This window comes from Peromyscus leucopus, chromosome 1 (assembly GCF_004664715.2).
Source record: "Peromyscus leucopus breed LL Stock chromosome 1, UCI_PerLeu_2.1, whole genome shotgun sequence".
Classification (NCBI taxonomy): domain Eukaryota; kingdom Metazoa; phylum Chordata; class Mammalia; order Rodentia; family Cricetidae; genus Peromyscus; species Peromyscus leucopus.
The window spans coordinates 41,304,183-41,328,209 of NC_051063.1; the positions used below are offsets into that span (position 1 = coordinate 41,304,183).

The following is a 24,027-nucleotide window of genomic DNA, read 5'->3' on the forward strand; positions in this document are numbered from 1 at the left end:
GAATGTTCTCTGGCAGGAGCCAGGGGCTTTCTGTTCAGAACCTGCCAGGGAACAGCAGGGGCTGGGGGGAAACTCTAGCCTGAAGGCCCTGGCTGCTTCTTCAATGAGGCTCTCAAAAGCTGGCAGTTCAGACAGTTTGCTGGGTGTCCTCACAAGGGTGGGGGCGGGCAGGGTGGGTTTCTGTCTCACAAGGGTGGGGCGGGCAGGGGTGGGTTACTGTCCTCACAGGGTGGGGGGGCATTGGGGGTTACTGTCCTCACAGGGTGGGGGCGGGCAGGGTGGGTTCTGTCTCACAAGGGTGGGGGCGGGCAGGGGTGGGTTACTGTCCTCACAAGGGTGGGGGCGGGCAGGGGGGTTACTGTCCTCACAAGGGTGGGGGGGGCAGGGGTGGGTTACTGTCCTCACAAGGGTGGGGGCGGGCATTGGTGGGTTACTGTCCTCACAGGGTGGGGGCGGGCAGGGGTGGGTTCTGTCCTCACAAGGGTGGGGGCGGGCAGGGGTGGGTTTCTGTCCTCACAGGGTGGGGCAGGCAGGGGTGGGTTACTGTCCTCACAGGGTGGGGCGGGCATGGTGGTTACTGTCCTCACACTGGTGGGGGCAGGCATGGGTGGGTTACAGAAACAGAAGAAAAATCAAGTCATTTAACATTCTCAGGGGCGGCTCTCCATATGATCCCTGTCCTTCAGAAAACAGCCCACAGAAGTGTGAGCACGTGCACAGGCACACACCACACACAGGCGCACACACATGCACACAGGTCCATGTTCTGGAGCCCAGGACCCCTCTCTGGGTGAGAAACCAAATCGGCTTACTTCCTCTGGAGAAGTCAGATCCTCCAAGTCTTCCAACATTTTCTCTACAAACTCTTCCGTCAACAGAATCTGGGAAAGAAGGCAAAAGGCAGGTTGTCATGTGAAAAAACACAGCCCTTTCGTCAACTGCCAAGCTAGGGATGTTTCTTTTAGCTCTGGAGGAAGGACGACCCACTGACTGGGTCTAGGGACAGAGGGAAGTACTTGAGGCTTCCGGAAAAAATTGCACACCCTCCAAGGCTCCCTCCCACCCCCACCTGCTTGTAATATTGGCTGGAGAAGGGTGGAGAGGTGGGGTGGGGCAGTGGAGAAAGACATGCCATCTGGAAGGTGGGCAGCGCTGGACTCAGGAGGGGGCTGGAAGGCAGCGGAAACCCACTTCTTTGGGCTGTTCGCCCTGGACGTTGCAGGGCATCAGAGGGGACAAGAAAGCCGAAGGCCATGGGAGAGCCATGGCCAAGGTCCTTGCCTGATCAGGCTCATATGCTCCCACCCACTTCACCATGTAGGACAAAAGGAATCTGTTTGACTTTGGAATCCAAGCCCTGTCTGGGATGTAGATGTACCCTAGTGACGGAACACAAGCCTAATAATGCGTGCAAAGTCCTGGGTTCCACCTCTACCACTGGGAGGATGGGAGAGCAGGTAAAAACCAAGAAAAAAAAATCTGTGATGTCCAGGACCGTCTAGTGCCACTATTTGCCTGCAATAACCACTATCCTTCCGTCCTAAGCAAGTTTTCTCAGCCAATGGGAGCGTCCACAGCTGCTCAGAGCTCTGTCAAGCTGATGGGCCACGTTTTCATCTGACGGCTCCCCCAGGCTGCTCTGCTGGCCCAGGCTGAGCTGGTCCATGCTCTTCTTGCAGATTCTGACCCGTTCTACTCCACCCTCCCTGCCCTCGTCCATAGGGTCTCTCCACCTCTCGGGCAGACCCTGCACAGTGCCCAGAGGGAGAAAGGGGTGCAAAGTCAAATGAAGGGAAACCTCCCTTTGAGCAGGCTGGGAATCCCAAACTTCAGGAAATACCCATCAAGTTTCCCTTGGGAGCTCGTGGAGCATCCTGTAAGGGCAGGAGTTTCCGGACTGTGACCTCGAGAAGTGGCCGAGGAAGGTAAGAGCAGAGGTAAGAGAAGAGGGCCAAGGAGAGAAGGGGAGGCAGGAAGTGATGCACACGTGACAGGTGAGGAGGAAAGCTCTGGCATCCAGAACCATGCTGACTCTTCACACCTTATCTCCTTCAGTCTCCTTCCAGATGGGGAAACTGAGGCACTTGCCCTGTGGGGCCAAAGCAAGACCACAGTCATGTCTTGGCCCAAAACCTGATGCCTTAGACTCTTAGGTGGAGGACATTGACTCAAATATTCATTCTTCTCCAAGGAGCAAGCCTATTTCCCACCCAACTAGCAGCTCCCTGGAGAAACAGGACCCGTCCTCCCACAACAGGAGCAAACAGCTCTGACCAGGAATGAGGGAGAGAGACAGAAGGACAGAGGAGAGAGAGGGGGGACAGAGTGAGAGAGAGAGCGAGCGCACAAACAGTATCCAGGGGAGTGTCCACCCAAGGTACTTATTCCTTTTCCTCCTCCAAGCTCCCCAGAGGGGGTTGGCTGGCTCTTTCCAGTCTGTCTGGCACTTTCTGGTCCTCAGCCACATCCAGTCACACCTGGCCTTCCTTCCTGGAGCCTGAGTCCTCCTCCTCCTCCTATCCCATGGGTCCCCTCCCCCAAGCCAAGTCTCTCCACTGGTTATCACCAGTCTGCTTGAGTAATACAAAGTCACATTCATATTTTCGGCATTTCCGGGGCTTGTTGCCATCTCTGCAAATGCTAGCGCAAACACAAGCATACCTCAAACCCAGTTATGGTACATATATATATGACTCCAGTCCCGGCCAGGCTGGGTTCATTTCTAACCCACAAATAATCCAGTACCGTAAATAGGTCTGGAACTTCGGCCCTGGAGTAAAATGGGCTGGGGGAGGGCTTCCAAGGACGGTGGCCACCCAGGGAGACTCCCTAGGGTGTTTTTCAACAACAGGAAAGGTGAGGCCACCAACAGTCCAGTGCTAAGGCAGTGCCTCTGTCACAGGTCTGGAACTGGTGAGTTATGGAGGCTTCCAGCAGAGCTGCCTCCGAGCGGGGCACCATCTGCGTGTGGACTTAATTTCGTACTCAGCTGGGGGAGGGGATGACGAGACCCCCAAAGAGGACAAATCCTAGCTGTTTCTTCATTTTCACTTTTGATGATTTGCTGGTTTCTACTGGAAACCACATTGTTTTAAAAGAATTAAAGGGGAAAAATTATACATGAGATCCACATGATATTAAGGGTGACATTCTCAGCAAAGGAACACGACAGACTGTCATAGCTCCAGGCACCTGATTTAATTTCCTTTGGGAGTTAAACCTTAGAAGCTTGGACTGAACAAACATGCCCTGTTCTCCGTATATTTCGGAGCTGGAGCTGAGAATGTTAACAGATCTTATCACAGGACACTGGAGATAGGCAGCTATGATGGACAAGCTCCTGGGAGCGCTCCCTGGGAACAGACTCGCTGCTGTGATGCCACTGTGGGAAAAGCCTGTGCAGGTCTAGGACTTGGAGCTCCTGCAGCTCACTGTCCCCTTGGAGGTACTGGCCAGCCTCTGCCACAGTAATAGCAGGACAGTGAAAATGACCAAGCGCAGGAGTGGTACCTGCCTCCTATGCAGACTGTGCTAAGGGCGGCCCTGGATCTCCTCATTGAAGCCTTTAGTGGACTTGCGAGGGAGGGGATCTAGTTCTCATGGGCAGACCATTGGGTCCTGAGAAGAAGACGGTCCTCTTGGCTTCAGAGCAGTGCCTGCCTGGGTAACGAGCATGCTCTTTTCCTGTTTGGAGACAGATCAAGGCTGACTTTTGATGGGGGTGGGGGAGGTAATGGTAGCTCTTACCAATGGCCTGGAAGAACAGCACCCTCAACCTTAGCCAGGAATATATATGTTCTCATTTCAACTGGGCTGTGAGGTGAGATTTTGTTTCTGATCTAACAAATACAGCTTGCCTGGAGATCAGAGGGAGGAGCTAGCCACTAGTTAGCCATAGAGGCCAGGCAGTGGTGGCACACACCTGTAATCCCAGCACTTGGGAGGAGGAAACAGGAAGATCAGCAGTTCAAGGCCACCCAGGGCTACACGAGATTGATCCAGTCTAAAAGAGGAACAGCCAGGTGGTGGAGGCTCACACCTTTAATCCCACCCAGCACTAGAGAGGTGGAGACAGTAATAAAGGGTGGGAGGAGACAGGAGCTCGGCCTCCTTTTTCCGACCTGAGGATTCTGCAGAGGTAATACGTCTCTCTAGAGTCTCTGATCCAGCATTCACCCCTATATCTGACTGCAGCTTTTTATTAAGAGCAGTCAGACTTTGCACTACAGGCCTGGAACCCGAGTATCACACACACAGCTGCTAACAACAAATGAACCAGAAAAGCCTGCTGGGAAGGGAAGCACGCTATGTACCACCGAGCCATCTTGCTGGTCTGAGTCCATACGTTATTTATTTATTTTCTTTGAGACAGGGTCTCTCTATTTAGTCCTGGCTGTCTTGGAACTCCCTATGTAAGCCAGGCTAGTCTCAAACTCACAGAGATCCTCCTGCCTCTGCCTCCTGAGCATTGGGATTAAAGGTGTGGGACAGAGAACCTCACTCTGAGTCCACACATTTTAACAGCTCCGCTAGCCCTGCAAAGAGTGGCAGAGATAATGACATCATTACAACAATTACCACACTGTTCTACTTGCACGCATGAAGAACTGGGACAAAACCCAAGGATTATGCACCAATAGTCCTTGCAGGGAGAAGACCCTCTAAGGAGGGGAAGGGCCCCTGGACCAATATGAGTAACATTCCCCTGGAGGGCTCTCACAGAGAATGTGGTGATGCCAGGCTACACATTCTCTAGAACTGTATACCCAAGGCAATGCAAAACATCTGAGTTTTCACAACACCCCAAGAGACCACAGCGGGAGGAAGCGCCAGGAAAGAGGTCCAGAGGAGGAGGACTGAGCATGGTGCTCAGTCCTCAGCGGCTGCAGCTCCACCTCGATCTGACTGACTGGAGAGAGGGTTTGGAATCCAGGCCCGGCCCATAGCTCACTCCAGTGGGCTCACATCACAGGCCATGCGCGCTACAGTCGGACAACCCGGCTTGTTGGTGGTGAGAAAGGATTGTCAACAACCTCTCAACTCTCCAGGCTCCAGCAAGTTCCAGAAAGGAACCTGAGAAGTGATCTTGTGTCGGTGCCTGTCCTGGGCAGGCCCAGCTGCGCTGCAGGCAGGGGCTCGACAGCTACAGATCCGGCACTCATGCCAAGGTCTGTGGTCAACGGGTTCCTGAGTGGCTGACAATGCCATCCCTTCCCCTCGGTACGACGACAATCCACACTTTGTCTCGGGCCTTGTTTGCTCCTTGTGTTGACACGCTGTTCTGCTTCCCAGCAAGTCTGGCTTTCTTCCCTCCCTTTCCTTTTCTCCAGGAAGGAAATGTGCTCTTTACAGAGGCAGGGCCTGCCAAGGAACAGCTCTGGCACCCACGATGGCGGCGGCGAGGAAGGGGCTAGCAGGGGCTCCTGTCTGCTGTTCCCCTTTCCCCCACCTCAGGCAGACAAAGGCCAGAAAACAGCCTGCAGACGCTCCCATCCCCGCTGGCCGGGAGGGCCCGTGAGCAGTGGGGCACTCACTCATTTCCTGCTCTGGGTGGGTGGTGAGAAGTTGGCTTTGGTGGCCAGAAGCAGGATCGGATTCCTGCTGTTGACACAGCAGGAATTACAGTTTGCTTTAAACCTTAACGGGCAGAGGACTGGACAATGAGGTCGAGACAACCCCAGCCAAAGGCTCCAAAGGAGGCAGGTACAGCCTGGCCCCCCATTAGGAGAAATGCTAGGCATCAGAAAGGGGGCTCCAGGGCTGGGCTTGGGACTCCCAGGTTGCCTTCCACACAGCATCCAAAAGGGTGCGGGGGACAGAGGGCAACCCAGGGCCTTGGCTGAAGGAATCCGAGGAGCCTGTTCTGGGCTGGGAGTTCAGCAGTGGTTCCCCAGCCTAGCTGGGCCATCAGACCCACTGGGAACAGCTGTGAGGTGTCTTCTCCCAAGCCAGAGACCTCCCATTGGGCTGCTGGGGCGTGGCTGGGGCTGAGGGGCCACCTGGGTGAGCTGTGGGACACCACACAGCTGAGGAAGCATTGCAGGCCTGAAAAAAAGAACCTCGTGTTTGGTGATCTGCCCTCTCGGCGACCTCTGGGACTGAAGCTTCCCTCCTTCAGGCTGCCCTGGCTAGGGAGGCTGAGGGATCTGACTCAGCTCTGGGCGGGGCTCTGCTCCAAAGACTGGCAGCTCAGGGTCAACAGGCCAAGGGAGAAGCCTGTTACAGCCCCTAGTGAGGGGATGCTAGGGGCACGAGAGGCCACTGGCAGGCCTGTTCCAGGCTCTGGAGACCTTCTCATGGAGCTCTGGACGTGGCTTCCAGGCCCTATGATCTTGAGGGTGACATGAAGCAGGACGGATGAGTACGGCCCGAGCCGACTTCTGCCTCTGTAGCATCTCCTAATGTGTCAGCTTCCAACTACACCTGCCTTCTTCTTCAGGCCCTGGGTCCTGACTTCCCAGGCCCGGGTCTCCCTGAGGTGGTAGAAAGTGAGGGGCCAGGTGGCAGCCCAGGATGAGGTGGGTATGGAAGCTTGTCTGAGGCCGTCCCGACAGCTCTGAAGAAGGGCTCTGGCTCTCGAGCCTCCCTTTCCCTTCCTTCCTTCCTTCCTTCCTTCCTTCCTTCCTTCCTTCCTTCCTTCCTTTCTTTTTTTTTTTGAGACAGGGTTTCTCTGTGTAGCTTTGTGCCTTTCCTGGAACTCGCTTTGGAGTCCAGGCTGGCCTCGAACTCACAGAGATCCACCTGGCTCTGCCTCCCAAGTGCTGGGATTAAAAACGTGTGCCACCAACGTCCAGCGGCTCCCTTTCCCTTTCAGTCCTCCTTTCCCAGCACAGGGAGAATGGATGCCTTGCCTTGCCTTTCCCTAAGAGATAACAGGCCTGGGCTGGCAGCCAGAGCAAGGTGCCAAGGCTGGGAGTGAGCACGTCGAAGGCTGATGCAGGACAGTCTCCCTGCCGCTCCCTCTTCAGTGGTGACTCACAGGGGCAGTTCAAGCAGCAGCCAAAGGACAGAAGTCTAGGTCTCGACATCCGCTGCCCCTGCTCCTCTGCCATCAATAGGCCTGGGCACAAAAGGCTCCAGGAGACGCCCCAGACCCTGTAAGTGACAGAAGCCCGTGAAGAGGAGAAGCAGCTCTGAGGATGTCGAGTTCTCCCTCCAAACAGGCCTGGGCCCCTTCTTGGTATAGCGGGGCTTAATCTGTGACTTTGAGTGGAACCTCAGGTCCCACAGACTCCTGGGGAGACAGCTGGCCCTTGAGAGGCAACCTAGAGGCCCACAAGTTATTACAAGCCCAGTTCCCACAAGCTGGGGAGCTGCCTGTGACCACAGAGGCAAGACCCTAACGGGAAAGTCAGGCCAGCAGTCAGAAGCAGAAAATGCTGACTGCTCTCAGGACGGGAGGAAAGCTGTTGTGGGTGTTGGCTTCACTGCTGAGAACCCGGCTGGCTGGGGCAGGTCAGATGGAGAGTTTCCCAGGGCTCCTTGCAAAGAGCCTGAGAAACCTCTTGGTGATCAAGGGTGCGTGCCTGGAGGGCGGGACCTGAGCCAGCCTTCCCAGAGCTCTCCTGAGGGGCGGCCCGTGGTGGACCACACTAATGAGCCCATAACAGTCCTTTGATTAAGCGGCTCCCAGCACAGCGACTTGATTGAAACATGCCGAGGCCAGCAACTCGTTCCCACCGCTCCCTGGTTCCCCGGGCAACAGCCTACAGGAGGGGACCCAAGTGCTGGGAGGCAGTGGTGCCGAATGGTGCCGAATGCCCAAACTCACTGAGGGGCTGCCAGCGTGTGTCTGGGCTGGGGGTGCCAAGAGTGGGAACACCAGCAGCCAGGGGATTAAGCACTTGGGAATTGGGTGGGGTGCAGGAGGCTTCCTTCCAGAAGACTGAGGGGCTGCCAGACATCTGCTGAGTCTTCCGGGGGCCCAGGTTCCTGAGCAGGCTGAAAACTAGAGATGCTGACCACCCCAGCCCTCGGGCCGGGGAGATGTTCTCCAAAAGATGACAGAATACAAGGGCAGACACTCTTCGTTAGTCTAGGGAGACCCCCGTTCCTAATTCCCTCCAAATGTGCTTCAACTGCAGACACATACACTCACGAACTACCAGGACACTTCTGCTAAGACCTGCTGGCATTAAATCATTCACTGGAATGATGATCTGAGAACTCTCTGTGGCTGGGGTGATCTTCGGGGTCCCCATCTCCCACCTCCATACTAGTTCTGTCCAGGGGAAGAGACCTGCGACTCTGGTTGTCAGTAGAGACAGGGATGGCAGTCTGGGACATGGCTAGGGCTGGGAGTGAGGGTACCAGGGGCTGTTTCTTCTTGTGCTGGGCTCATTTCAAATGTTACACTTTGAGCTTTTGCTACAGTAACTACCAACACCGCACAGACAGAAATCTAATGTTACCAAGTGGGACTTTTAAAATGTATTTATAACTTTATGGTTCAAAGTAATTTTGTTATGAAACAATGTAATAACAACAGTGGAAAAAGGCAAGATAATTTATGGGACACAATATCCCTAAAGCACTAGCTTCCATTTCTACCTCTGGGCTTAGTGGGAGAGGAGCAGTTGGTATCCTTTGTTTGCTGTTTGTTTTAATTAAGGGTTAGGACTTTGGTGGGGAGTAGGGGAGGGCATCAGCTGCGAGCAGACACATGTGGACGAAAACAAACCGTACTAAGAGAAGTGCAGCCCCCAGACGGGGCTACCCACAAAGCTGGTGTACTTCCTTCCTTTTTACTGTAACTCCGTGTTTTCTCGAACCCACCACAAACAAAGCATGGTTACCTTTGGATGGAGGGCAGATTCTCTTTCTGAAGCCCCAATTCCCTTCCTTCCTTCCTTCCTTCCTTCCTTCCTTCCTTCCTTCCTTCCTTCCTTCCTTCCTTTCTTTCTTTTTTAGACAGGGTCTCACTTTGTAGCCCTAGCTGGCCTGGAACTTTATGTAGGGCAGGATAGCTTCAAATTCATAGAGATCCCCCTGCCTCTGCCTCCCAAGTGCTGGGAGGATTAAAGCTGCGTGTCAACACACCTGGCCTTGATTTCTTTCCTTGATATTCTTGTGAAAGGTAAGTAAATTGCTTTCCCCCTACTCCAAAACACAGTCAAAAGCCAAAAAAGAAGCATGGTGAGTACTGTATGACATCGTCGGCTCTGGCCCTCGCTCCAAGCAGGAGAGCACACTAACAGAATGCTCTGGACAGCTGTCAGGCTCTGCTCAACGGCTTCCATCAGGACAAAAGGCCATGTGGGGTAGCCACTGCGGCCTACCCAGCCCGGCCACGGAGTCCACTTCCTATGAATTCTGGTGAGGTTTCCGTCTAGTCACTGGAGGCTATCCCCACGTTGCCTCACCCTCCATGTCTTGTATCTTGATTTCCCGGGGTATGGGAAGTTTTCTATTCCTCACCCCCGGATGTCCACTGTCATTAGTGGTTCCGGCAGTGGCCAGGAGAGCACCTTGGTTCAGGGAACGGGAAGGAGGTCGGTCAGGACGTGCCCCTGGAGCTGTGAGGTCAGCAGCAGCACCCATTCTCCATAACCACACCCAGAGCTCAGGCTCTGAACCCCAGGGCAGCTCCCAGCTCAGGATGGGTGCCCCAGGGCGCTGCCCTGGGAGGGAGGGAGGGCAGGCAGCGAGGGAAGAGCCGACAGAAAAAGGAAGCAGAAAAGGATGCTTCTCACCTGTAACCAGGGTCCATGAGCTGCGTAAGGGTGCTCCTCAGTGGCAAAGGCGCCTTCCACTCCCGTGGACACGAAGGTGATGGCCATGTCACCTGTGATACTCTTATAGGTGAAGTGCCGGCCATGCAGGAGTCTGCCCCTGGGGATGGGAACATGGACACAGTGGGGATCTGGGCCTAGAAACACAATTCCTAGCCCAGGGGCTGGCGCTACAGAGCGACGTTCGCTGAGGCAGAGTGCCTGGCTGGTGCCCTCCTGAGGGCCCAGCTGCCCTGTAATGGGACTTTTAACCAAACACGTTCACTGGAGCACATTAGTGCAGGCCTCACCAGCTCTCTGAAGGCATCCTTCCAAGTGTGCCTAGCCAGTGGACACTCTAGATCAGCGCTCAAAGGGCCTCAGGGCAGGCGAGAACACTGAGGGAATGGGGGACGTTAAGAGGGTGCCAACATCACGTGCGGAGTGAAGAAGGACTCCTGCCTCCCAGTGGGGTACTTCTGTGCCCAGGCAGGACCTTCCGTTTGTTCCTGGGCTTTCCTGTAACACGTAAGCAGGTACCCTAGAGGCTCGGGGCCAATCTTTAAAGACACAAAAACAAAAGGCTGAAGCCAAGCAGGGTCACTGCATGAAGTCGCCATAATCCCCAGTCTGGAAATATACTTAGAGGAAGGGCGGGCAGTGGCACCCAACGGGCAGGGATGCCAAGTGGTGAAGGAGGTAAAACCGGCTGCTTCAGATTAACCCTTCCCCAGGCTAAACGGGCAAGCTGTGCCCAAGTGGCTGCTAGGAGGACATGGGGGAGTCTGGAGTCATGAGGGAGTCATGGCCCTGGAGGTCCCCTCACCAGCCCACTCGATACCTCTGCCCCGCTGCTCAGGGCAGCCGGCTAAGGCTGGCTCAAATCGTAACTCCTCCCCCACTTCTCCTGGCTCTTGGAACCATGGGCAGGGTTCAAACCATGCAATTCCTTCCTCCTTGTCACTGTCCCCTCCAGTTTAGGGGGATTCTTGCTGCCTCCTGTGCTAGCAAGTTAGGATGGAACTCCAAAGGGTCTGGAGGAAGCCAGCCGCTAGAGATCCAGCCTAGTGCAGCGTTCTGAACAGCTGCGTTCTGGCTCTCACAGCAGAAGAAACACAGCTGGGCTTCCGGTCACTCAACGAGGCTGCTGGGCTGGTCACTGGGCTTTCTAAAGGACTGAGAGGCTTGCACAGGCCAAGCACCAAGCCAAAGGAGGAAGAGCCCAATCTATCAGAACCTTCCCACCCCTGTCAGCCCAGCATGACCTATGACCTGTGACCTGTTTATGGGATGGCAGGGGCCATCCTAGACTCTCTTGGTCACTCGACTTCTCAAATGGGGGGCACAGCGGAAGGACATTTCTGGACAAAAGAGTGTTCTCGGCATCTACTCCCCATGGAGTGTGACTTTGAAACTTCTCAGAAAACCAGAGGATAAGAAAGCCAGGTGTGGGGCACACACCTTCTACCCCAGCTCTCCGAGGCAGAGGATCTCTGTGAGTTCAAGGCCAGCCCGTGTCGGGGGCAGGCAGACTGAGGAGGCTCTGAGGCCTGCAGGGTCCTGTGGGATGGACTGTTGCAGCTCACCTGAGGCAGAGGGGAATGAGGGCCCCTGACTCCTGGTTAAATTTCAGATGGACGCTCTCCAGCTGCCGAGTGCGGATCAGCTCGTGGGGGACAAGGGCCGTGGAACTGTCACTCTCCAAGCTGTCTTTGCGGCTCCTGTGGACAAGCAGGGGACAGATGAAGCACACGGGGAGGAGCACATGGGACTTTGTGGCCGAGTTCCTGGGTAGCAACTATGGTGCCTGCTAACCATGGCAACACCAGGCACTAGCCACGGGGCAGCGTGTGTCTAGCACTTCTCACCGGCTGCCATGCCTCCCCACGGCCCCTAAGGTGGGCACGCTGGGGCTGAAGTGGCTAAGTTACACGTGCAGGGAGCACAGCCCATGAAGACGGGGAGCTGGTCGGAAGTCGGCCAGGTTCTAGAGCCCACATCCTTGGCCAACACACACCACAGTGGCTTGTTTGTCCCGTGACATCAAAAGGAGCTCTCAGGAGCCTTTTTTTCCCACCTTCAAGCCAGGCCAGGCAGCGGTGTCTTCTTCAAGGCAGGGTAGCACAATCCTCGCTGAGGAGTGAGTGCTGGGCCCCTAGGGGTCAGATGCATGTGGCTGGGTGACACTTAGCTGAGCTTCACTGATGTGGTGTGCGCGCACGTGCATGTGAGTGCACCTGTACATGTGTATGGGGTGGTGTGTGTGTGGTTCAGTGTGTGCTGTGTGCATGTGTGGAAATCCTGAACTAGATCCCTCTTGACAGTGACCTTGGTCACACTAAGCTGTCACCGTCACTCCTGTTCCCTCCAGCTCAGCTCCCCACCAACAGCTTGTCCCACAGCTGGGCTACTGGGTCCCTTGTCATTCTAAGTTTTGCTTTTCTTTCCTTTTTTTTCCGTGAGGTTTTGGTGCCTGTTCTGGATCTCACTCTGTAGACCAGGCTGGCCTCGAACTCACAGAGATCTACCTGTGAGTGCGCCACCACCGCCCGGCAAGTTTTGCTTTTTAAATTCAGCCATCCTCACTGACCTCCCAATCTTCCTCAGCAGGAAAAGAGGGTCATCCACTGATACCATTCAAAAGGTGGGGTTCTGTTTCGAGCTGTGAAGCCCAGAACACAAGTATCCATCAAAACACTAGGTGAGGATCATTCGTTTTCTTGTTTGTTTTTATATCATTTAAGCACCAGGCAGGAGCTACTCAGGATATCTCAGGTGGACAGCCACCCAGGAGCAGGCCTCATCCTGCTAACAGAGGGTGAGCACAGGGCCCCCCTGACAGGCGGGCGATGGCTCAGCATGCTCCTCTCCCCAGGTGGATCCACCCCAGCTGTGACCACTGGGTCACACTGTTAAGTGCATTGCCTCCTGCAACTGCCCAAACTACCTTGGGAACTGCCCTTCCCTTGGCAGGCAATTCACAAGACCTGTGAAGGAGACAAACGGGCAAGAAAACCATGGTACTTCAAGACTGGAAAGAAACTCAACCTGCTTAATCCACCTCTTTGCTTTTCAAAGAGGGGACATATCTCCACATGTCTGTGGAGGCCAGCTTGTGAATCGTGGACTTCTGACCACCTTCTACGCTGGCCTTCCAAGGAGGGCAACCCCACATCTCATCCAGGCACTACTGATTGGTTCAAAGGTGATATGGGGGTGCTCCTGGGGCCCAAACAACTGACTGGTTCAAAGGTGATATGGGGGTGCTCCTGGGGCCCACACAAGAGCAGAGGACCGGAAATGACAGCGGCCACGTTTGTCAAGGGCTTCCTCTGTGCCAGACTCTGTTACATGCACAGGCTCACTCAGTGGGTCCTCACAGCAAGTGTGGAAGCTCTCTTGGCCCTTTTACACATAAAGTGAGCAGAGACAACCTCAAGGTCACAGTGGGAGTTTTATTTTGGGGGGTGCTGGGGTTGAAACGCGGAGGTTCATGCATGCTAGGCAAATGCTTTACCACCAAGTCCCACCCTGAGCCCCTCTGAGTGATTCTTATGCTCACTCCCATGTGCATCTGAGGCCTGGCCTGAAGGGGGTGGGGCCTTCTGGAGGATCCCAGCCTCAGTGGGCCAGGCAAAAATGCTGATGAATAGCCATGGGGGGTGGGGTGGGGGCTGGTAGAGAATAATCACATAGTACACAGGGCTAGAGAGTCTCAAGCTGGAGGGAAAAATAAATTGTTGAAAGTCAGCTAAAGTCACCTTGGTAACTGCCACAACACACTCACCCAGAACGGGGACATCAAACCCAACTGCAAACAGCTTTAAAGAAGCGGCAAAGAACTTAATCATCTGAAGAATTAATGTGACAAGTGCCCACATTTACACCTCCCACCAACCTTCAATCATTTGAGAAAACACACTTTAATCTTTTAAGAAAAAAAAAAATCTCAAAATGCTAGATCTGCATTCCTGGAGCCTGGGTATTTCCGGCATACTGCTTCAATGGAAAGGCTTCACACACGCAGGAGCCCAGCTTTTTGCTGATTTGTTTTTTCTGGACATCGATGCAGAAGCATGAATTATTTGTGTGGGCTGGGTGAGGTATTAAATCTGCAGCCGACACAGGTTTGCAATGTTTTGCATGGTTGTCAGCTTAATCTTAGTCATAAAGAAATAAGCAGTGTGCCCGGCAGCATGGCCTGATTTTTCAGCTGGGCTTTCTCCCTGAGCTCGCCACAGAGGATAAGGCAGAGTTTTTGGGGGTGGGGGCTGGGAAGGAGAGGGTCTTCCTGGACCCACAGCCACTGGCGAGGCCTAAGGGACATGGGACCAGGAGCATGCTCTAGGAGGCAGAGTATCACACATCACGGGTTTACGTCCTAGGTGACCTTGGCAAATGACAACCTTTGTCTTTCCTTTTTTGAGACCAGGTCTTGCCATGTAGCCCAGGCTGGTCTTTAATTTTATTACATATTTGGTGTGTATGTGCACACAGATATGCCAGTGTGCACAGAATTAGAGGACAACCTGCAGGGGTTGGCTCTCCTTTTCTCCCACAGGGAGCCCAGGGATCAAACTCAGGCCCATCAGCCTTTTTGGGTCTGACTTTATTTGTTGAGGCATCAGCTCTCCACCTCTCCAACTCCCAGGCTGGTCCTGAACACACTGCTCTCCTCTTGACTCAATATCTGGAGTGCTGGGATTCCAGATGTGTAGCACCGTGTGCTTTCCCTAAGCTTCAATCCCTCCTAGATGGAAACAAACAACAGCAGGGTCACGATCATATTTAAATGAGATGTGTCTGATGAGGCATCTAACAGTGCATGGGGTGCATGGGGTGCTGCAGCTCCTCCTGCAAGAATGGCGATGGCCAATAAAACTTGTTTGTCGTTATCCTGGGTCCAGAGTCTGATTGCCTCTGGCCAGATCAGCTCCTCTGCTGAGCAAAGGTCTGGAAAGGGGGTGTGTCTAAGACTGGCTGGAAAGGGAGGCCAGGAGTAAATGCTTCACCCTGGTCAACCAGTGGTGCTCTGGGAAGGCCAGATTAAAGGCAAAGGAAATCCCTCAAGGCTTTTGTTCCACTGAGGGAGATGGTGGCCAAGCCTTCTTGCAATCGGCCTCTGCAATTCTCAAACCACCAGCCTTTAAGCAGCCCGGCACTTTAATCCATCTTTCCCTGGCAGCCTTTCGCACCCCGGAGGCTGCTCCTGCTCTTGAATCCTATCAACAGCCTCTTTTTCTTGGATACGTGGTCCTAACTTTCAACTACATTCTTGACAAGGTTCTGAAATCCTCCATCCCTTCAAGCCACCTCCCTTGGATTCATTTGAGCTCGTCAAAGCTGGTGTCACGTGTGGCAGTGAAGCGGCACGTGGACACAAATACAGCATGTGGCCTGACCAGTGCAGAGCTCAGAGGCTCTGGGGCCACTCTTGTCTGGAGCAGTTTATTTCTATTAAATCTGTCATCAAATTGTCTTTCTCTGTAACCTCATCATACTGCCAACTCATACAGCACTCCCTCCGTCAACCGAGTCTCACTCAGGTTTCCTTCGACAGGCTACCCTCTGCTCTCCTGTCCAATGTGTGCTGTGGATTATTAGAAGCTAGGGTTTCAGGCAGTTTGGATGAATCTGAACTCTGGCGCCCATCATCTCCGAGTTCCTTCCTGACTTCACATCACTGACATGAGCGATCGACTTGCTATCGACATTCTCAATCCAGTTGATTAAATTGAAAACAGACCTGGGCGGGTCAGATAGATTGGCAACACTGCTTTTTGGGTATATTCATCCAACCGATTAAAAATAAATCCACCTTTCCCATCACCATCCTGTATGCTCTCTGGACATTTCTGTCTTGGCCTGGAATGATGTCAGAGTATATTCAAGATGTCTGGCTGAATGCTGTCTAGGCCAGGCCACAGCACATCTTTCGTCTTACCAGACAGGTAAGCACTACTCCTGACTGCGTCTCTTGGGGTTGTTTCCGATAGCACTCAAAGCTCCTTGCTGAACAGACTTTTCCTGAGAGTGATAACAAGCATTACTGGTCCAGAAAGTACAAGATGCTCTCAGCATCCTCAACTTCTATACACTTCCAGTCTGCTGGCACCTATCTCCTCCATTCCCCAGATGAACATGACTCTCATCTGCCAATTCTTCGCACAATATATGTGACCTACAAGATGTGAAAGCAGCCGGGCAGTGGTGGCACACACCTTTAATCCCAGCACTCGGGAGGCAGAGACAGGTGGATCTCTGTGAGTTTGAGGCCAGCTTGGTCTACAGAGCGAGATCCAGGACAGGAACCAAAACTACACAGAGAAACCCTGTCTCGAAAAACAAAAAACAAACAAACAAACAAACAAGTGAAAGCATGGCTTCTGTGCATGTGGCTTGTTGACGGTTGATAATCATTTGTTTGGAGATGGAAACAGAACACAACTCAGTGCATTCTGCTTCCTTTGTCGCTGCTCAGTGTTACTCCGTCTAAACAACAAAGCCTAGGTGTTCTTCTTGCTCCAAACAAATGAAGTCCTTTATGCCAGCCAGGATTTGTCTGTCGAGACCCAGTCCTTGACTTGAGCTTTGCCTTGTTCTTATGGTTTTGGTTTTTTCGAGACAGGGTTTCTCTGTAACAGCTCTGGCTGGCCTCGAACTCCCAGAGATCCACCTGCCTCTGCTGGGATTTAAGGCATGCACCACCATACCCAGCCAATCTTGCTTTTATTTTTGGCTTTTCTTTCCTTCCTTCCTCCTTCCTTCCTTCTTTTTTGAGACAGAGTTTCTCTGTTTAGCCCTGGCTGTCCTGGAACTCACTCTGTATATCAAGCTAACCTCAGATTCAGATTCACCTGTCTCTGCCCCCAGAGTGCTGTGATTAAAGGCATGCACCACTATGCCCAGAAATTTTCAGCTCTTCTGGGCCCCGCTATTTACATCTGTGCTGGTATAATTCACCTCTCCTTCTAGCTATTATTCAAATGATTTTTAAAAATGTGAATTATGTGCTTAATTCTCTACATACCTACCCTGATATCTAGAGGTATCATGTATCCTTTTCAGGGAACTATTCACATGAATACTGGTATCTCTTATTTTTAAAATGGTTACTGTTTGTTGTGTGGTGTGGGTGCCATGGTGCACGTGGAGAGGTCAGAGGGCGTCTCTGTGGCAGATCTCTTCCCCTTTGCCTGGGTTCTGTTGCACACCCAGTGCTTTTACTCAGAGCCATCTCGAGGATTTTTACTGAGTGGAGACAATGGTGTCTCTCCTGTGCTGAGCTCTTCATATACATCGTTTCCTTTCATTTTCATAACAATCCTATAAATAGGAGTTACTTCCCTCACCTTAAAGCTGAAGAAACGGAAACCCAGAGACCTTAAGTAACAAGCCCAAGTCATGCAATGTGCACTTAAAAGCTGAAGCAACATCTTAGCTCTTTCCGATGCCAACACCACAGCCCAGTGAGGCAGGAGGTTTTTTAAATCCCTGCATTTGAAAGACAGAGCCAGGCCAATCTCTCTGAGTTCTAGGCCAGCCTAGTCTAAAGAGAGGGTTCCAGGACAGCCGGAGCTGTTACACAGAGAAACTCTGCCTTGAAAAATCAAAATAACAAGAACAGGGATGGGAACATGGCCCAGTCAAGTGCTGTTGTTCTGGCCACATGAACATGGAGACTTGAGTTCAGATCCCAGGCATCCATGTGAAAGCTGGGGGTCTGGGGCTAGAGAGTGGCTGGGTGGTCAAGAACTTTTACTGTTCCTGCAGAAGGACCAGGTTTGGGTTCCCAGCACCCATGAGGTGGCTCACAACAGCCTGTAACTCCAGTTCCAGGGGACTGGGTGCTCTCCTGAATTCATGTGCTGCACATCCTCGTGCAGGCTCACACACATTTTTAAGAATCTTTAAAAGTTGACCAGGCACATGTCTGTAACTCTAGCACTGGGCAAGGTGGTAGTCTAGCCAATCTGTAAGCCCAGGGTTCAGGGCAAGATCCTGTCTCAAACACTAAGACAGGGGGACAGCTAGCTCAGTGTCTAGCTCTAGACTCCATATGCACACACACACACACACACACACACACACACACACGCACGCACACGCACGCCGCGCGCGCGCGCACACACACACACACACACACACACACACACACACACCTTCATGCACATACAATTTCCCACGCCTCCGCTGACTTCATTAAACAAAGTCCATTCATGTAGGCAAGGTTGGCCCGGAACTACCTATGCAGCCTAGGCTAGCCTCAAATTTGCATTTCAGGCACTGGGATTATAGACCTGTGCCACCACACCAGGGTCTCTGAGTTCTAAAAGGAGCTGCCTCCCTGGAATACAAGACTGCGCTTCTCGAAAGTTTTGTTTTAAGAGCTGCTTCTAGAAAAATAGATACGGCACGGCTAGATTTGATGTGCTGCCCCTCAGACAGCGAGTCACAGAATGCTGGCACTCTGGACTGAGGGCTACAGAGGAAAAGTGAACTACTTCTATTTTTTTGTAGGCCAGCATTTCCAACCTTTGTCAAGAAATCCCTTTTCACTGAACACCAAAATCCCCCGAGGCTGTGGGGACGCCCTCTGCAGACCAGGCCAGGTGCCACTCTGACAGGGCTCTGGGTTTCCCCTGCTGAGCTCTGCCATGCCCAGTTGCTTCCTCCCAAGGCCATGCCAGTCCTACTTCGTTACACTTCCTGATGGTTAGAAGATCCAGAGTCCCTCACTCCACAACAGACGCTCTTAAAGGGCTACCAGAGGATTCTCTGATGTTCACGCCAACTCATCTGGATTCCAGGGAAGTTGAAGTTCCGAGGACTTGCCTTTGAGGATAGTGGTTTTCATTGTTTTTTGTTTTCTTTTTTTTTGTCTCTGCCTCCCAAGTGCTGGGATTAAAGGCATGCACCACCACACCCAGGAAGTATAAAGTGTTTCTACCTGGAATGTGTCATAAGTCTTTCCAAGGGCAGGGCAAGCTGTAATAGCTCACATAACAGTATTTCTTTTTCTTTTCTTTTGGTTTAGTTTTGTGTTTTGTTTTTTTTTCCGATGGGACTCTCACCACTGTAGTCCCAGATGGCCTTGAACTCATGATCACTTTGGTTAACCTCTCCAGGGTTCCTGGGCAGCTGCTGGTTGCAGGTATGTGCCAGCACACCGTCTCCTCTTCTAAAGAGCCAAATGGTCCTCCAAGGCTCACTACCAGTCCGCAGTACTCCGGGTCCCCTCAGAAAAGCACTCATCTGTTAGCTGCTGCTTCTGTGTTCTTCCAAAATCCAGGTATGTGCTGCCACAGTCAACATGGTGGATGCTTCTGAGCTCTTCCTTGACTCTGTAACCTGTGTTGGCCTCAAACCCACACCAGCCCTCCTGCCTGACCCTCCAGTGCTAGGGTCATAGGCATGAGCTACCACGCCTGGCTATTCCTTGATATGTGTCTCTTGTGTGTATGTAGAGTAGGTAGGCCAGAGGACAACGTTGGGGATCTTTCTCAATCACTATTCACCTTATTGTTGAGACAGCTCTCACTGAACCCCGAGCTTGCTGATTTGGCTAAAAGGGGTGGATGGATCCCCGGATCTCTGCCTCTGGAAGTTACAGGTGTGTGAAGCATGCCTCCATTTTAAGATTTATTTTATTTACAATTATGTGTATTTCTTTATGGGTCTGTGCACGTGGGCGCGAGTGTCTGAGGCCAGAAGAGGGCAGGAGCTCTGGTGCTCGAGCTGCAAGGGGCTGTGAGCCTTCTGCCGTGGGTTCGAGACCGGAGCCGCTCTGAAAGGGCGGCATGTGTTCTTACCCACTGCACCATCTTCCAGCCGCTGCCTCTTGTTCTGTATTATTTTCTTTGAAAAGGTCTGCTGTAAGCCCTGGTGGTCCTTGAACTTACTAAGTATAGAAGGCTGACCTTGAACTCACTCTTCTTCCAGCATATAGTAATTAAAGGTGTGTCCTACTACACTTGACCTAATTTTCAAAAATTTTTAAAAACGTCTTACATTTTTGCCAGGCGATGGTGGCCCATGCCTTTAATCCCAGTGCTTGGGAGGCAGAGGCAGGTGGATTTCTGTGAGTTCGAGGCCAGCCTGGTCTACAGAGTGAGTTCTAGGCCAGCCAGGGCTACACAGAGAAACCCTGCCTCAAAAAAAAGTCTTACATTTTTATTGGAGTGTGTGCATACATACACATGTATACACGGGTCAGAAGAAAACTTCCAATAGTTGGTTCACTCTTTTCACTTTGCCTGGGTCTTTCATTGAACGTGGAGCTCACAGATTTGGCTACACTGACGGTCAGTGATCTGCCTGCCTCGGCTGGCTGCCCAGGGCTGGAGTTACGGACGTGTACTAGGCTGGTTTTTACCTGAGTGCTGCCAATCCCAATGCAGGTCCTCAGATGCACTCAGCAAGGGCTTCACTGCCGATCCATCGCCCTATCCCGACAGCCTCCTAGTTGCGTTAGTTTATTGTCTACGTCTGTCTGTTGTATGTACTGTGTATGGAGGGCAGAGGAACTTTTGGGTGTCTGTTCTCTCGCCCTACCATGTGGGTTCTGGGGACTGAAGTCATATTGTCAGCCTTGGGAGTAAGTACCTTTGCCTGCTGAGCCATTTCATCACACACACACACACACACACACACACACACACACACACACATTTGAGACAGGGTCCCAATGTCTCACTATGTGGCCCTGGCTGGCCTGGAGCTTGCTATGAATACCAAGTTGGCCTCAAAGTCACAGAGATCACCTGCCTCACATAAGGCTTCCCTAGGTTTTAATATATTTTATTTTCGATTGCCAACATTTCTCTTTGTCCCTCACCCCCAGACAGGGTTTTTCTGTGTAACCCTGGTAGCCGTAGAACTCATTCCTGTAGATCTGCCTACCTCGGCCTGATTAGAGTTACAGTTGTGAGTCACTACGTAGCTGCTGGGAATTGAACCTGGGGCTTCTGGAAGAGTAGCCAGGGCTCTTAACCAGAGAGCCCTCTCTCCAGCCCTAATAGCCAGCATTTCTTCTCTCTCTCTCTCTCTCTCTCCTCCTCTTTTTTTTCGTTCTCTTTTCCGAGACACAGTTTCTCTGTGTAACAGCCCTGGCTGTCCTCAACTCATTTTAGAGATCCGCCTGCCTCTGCCTCTCTTGAGTGCTGGGAGCCTGGCAGTCAGCATTTCTTATTTAGGCTTAATCTATGGATTCCACTAAGGGAGCTGACCTTTGAGCTCTCTTCTATCCCACTCACTTCTTCCGACAGTGATTCCCTGGCACCATCATGTGGACCACAGTAAACACTCCCATGGTTGGCTACATTAATGCTTCTCACCACCAAACCATGCAGTCTACTTAAGGAATACCACCCATTCCTTCAGCCAGCCACATGTAAGAAATCGGCCTAGGGAGTGGAGTTCCCTGTAGAGAAGAGACGGGAGAGAGAGATGAGACTCCTCCTCACACAATTCCGTATGCTCTTTGGATTTGCTAACTGTTTGTTTCTGTGATGCTAGAGATGGAACCCAGGGCCTTGCCCACTAACACATGCTAGTCAGGTACCACACTCGCAGTTCGGCTGTCTTAGTGCTTATATATTTATCACCTTAACTGCCGGGACATGGCTCCAGCCTCTTTTCATTGCTTCTTTCTTTTTTTTGGTGTTTTCAGACAGGGTTTCTCTGGGTAGCCCTGGCTGTCCTTGAACTCACTCTGTAGACCAGGCTGGCCTTGAACTCAGGGATCTGCCTGTCTCTGCCTTTCTTGTTGTTTGCCTTTTGTTCTTGCTGCACATCTGTCGCCTGGAGTCATGCTTCACCATGGTCCTGACGCCCCCCCCCATGTTGGAGCCCTGGCTGTTAGGTTAGGTTAGCTTGTGCAGCCTGACACACGCTAACATCATCTGGGAAGAGGCTGGGGTCTCAACTGAGAAAATGCCCCCATCAGACTGGCCTGTAAGCCAGCCTGTGGGACATTTTCTTAATTCATGTATGATGTGGATATGGGAGGGTCCAGTCCACTGGGGCGATGCCCCTCCCACTCGGGCGGTCCCCGGGTGGTATAAAAGAGCAGGCTGAGCAAGCCATGGTGGAGAGCAAGCCATGAGCAGCATCCCTGCGTGACCTCCGCTTCAGCTCCTCTTAGCAGGGTCCTCTGTCCAGACTTCCCTCAGTGACGACTGTGACATGGAAGTCAAGATGAACTAAACCCTTTCTACCCCAAGTCATTGCTTGTGTTTATGGTCTTAATCGTCACAATAGAAAGGGAACTGAGTCCTCCCCACACCTCGCCTGTCGTCCTCACTCACAGCGAGGAGGACTACATTAGTTAGCAGATTTCCTTGACCGGTCAGTATGTTTACCCCAGCCAAACGTTTTCCACTTGCCTGTACCTTCAAGGCTTTCCAGGGAAGTAAAATGCCAGATTCACTCTGCATTCATATGTAGACTTTCATATTATCCGTTATTATACTTTTCTCACCTTTTCTGTTTTACTTTTTGATATGGAAATATAGATATGAGAGGATAAAAGGATAGATTGTTGAACCTACTTTTTTTTTTTTTTTTTTTTTTGGTTTTTTGAGACAGGGTTTCTCTTTGTAGCTTTGGAACCTGTCTTGGAACTCGCTCTGTAACCCAGGCTGGCCTCGAACTCACAGAGATACACCTGCCTCTGCCTCCCGAGTGCTGGGAACTTATTTCTATTTTATGTGCATTGGTGTTTTGCTATGGAATTGGAGTCACAGACAGCTGTGAGCTGCCATGTGGGTGCTAGGAATTGAACTCAGGTCCTCTGGAGTAGCAGTCAGTGCTCTTAACCACTGAGCCATCTCTCCAGCCCCGAACCTACTTTTAACGAGCAACTTGTTTAAAACGTTTTACATTGGTATAGATTTTAGTTTATTTATACAAATTTAAAGTTAATTTTGTTATAATGTATATATATATATATATTTCTACTCTTGTTTAAGTTATTATGTTTATGTAATTCATTTAAATGGTAATGGATAATTAAGAAATACAAAATTAGGGCTGGAGAGATGGCTCAGTGGTTAAGAGCACTGACTGCTCTTCCAGAGGACCTGAGTTCAATTCCCAGCACCCACATGGCAGCTAACAACTGTTTATAACTCCAAGATCTGACACCCTCACATAGACATATCTGGAGACAAAATACCAATGCAAATAAAATAAAAATAAATTATTAAAAAAAGGAAATACAGATTAATAATTAGTCTTCTATGATAGTCAAACTTATAGTCATGTTAAGTTTTCTAGACATACACAGATATAATTCAATTAGGCAAGTAATCTACAAACACTTCAAAGGCCTACAGAATATGGCATTTAAAATGTTTTAAAAACTTAGACTTTCTGGACAGTGAGGCACGTATGCTCCTGGCAGCACTGATTTACTTCAGAGAGGAAGATGGTCATCGAAGACACTCTATATGGAATTTATCTTCTTTTTGGCAAAAATAGACATTTTGGCAAGAAACTGTTCTTGCCTGGACTGCTTGACAAAATGTTGTATTGACTGGACATGCAGGACCCATAGGAAGGTGACCACTGAACTTTGCAAGGCGAGATGGTCTTTCAGGTTCCTGCTTCACAGAGGAGATTGCCAGACATTCTACAGGACACAGAGAGAAAAAAAAAAAAATGACTGAGAAACTAGACCTATGAGCTAAAGATGGATTCCCCAAAGTCACAGAGGAACTTTGGGTGACTGTCCAGGCAGGCAGCTGTCTCTGTCAATTCCAGATTTTTGGAATTTGCTTACAATGCACTTCCTGTTTACTTAGGTAATATTATATCCTTCTGGGGTCTTTAATGTAGTTGAAGACTAGATAGTTATAGGATAAAACCTTCCAGGGCTGGAGAGATGGCTCAGAGGTTAAGAGCACTGGCTGCTCTTCCAAAGGTCCTGAGTTCAATTCCCAGCAACCACATGGTGGCTCACAACCACCTGTAATGAGATCTGGCACTCTCTTCTGGCCTGCAGGCATACATGCAGGAGAATACTGTATACATAATAAATAAATCTTAAAAAAAAAAAGTTAAAACCTTCCTTTTGTTTAGACAGAAAAGAGGAAATGATGAGGGAATGTCTTTCTGTATGCTGTGAATGTGCTGCTCTGATTGGTTGATAAATAAAGCTGTTTGGCCTATAGCAAGGCAGCTTAGAGGCAGGCAGGAAACTCAAAGAGAGAGATAGAAAGAAGGTGTGGAGGGGACAGGGGACACAGACACGGACGGACAGAGGGGGGACAGTGGCAAACAGGGACAGGGACGGGACGCCACGCCAGCCAGCTGC

General features: G+C 51.4%; 1 protein-coding gene across 6 annotated transcripts in view; it reads right to left on the reverse strand.

Moving 5' to 3' along the window:
- Sufu (SUFU negative regulator of hedgehog signaling) overlaps window positions 1-24,027 on the reverse strand; it is a 94,249-nt gene that overhangs the window by 2,965 nt on the left and 67,257 nt on the right. For 4 of the 6 annotated variants that reach the window (XM_028874696.2, XM_028874695.2, XM_037206372.1 and 1 more), the window contains 3 exons: window positions 11,297-11,431; window positions 9,693-9,831; window positions 813-881 (listed from right to left, as the gene is read on the reverse strand). In XM_028874696.2, the coding sequence (XP_028730529.1) occupies window positions 813-881; window positions 9,693-9,831; window positions 11,297-11,431 (343 nt within the window). The other 2 variants (XM_037206382.1, XM_037206384.1) reach the window with 2 other exon arrangements.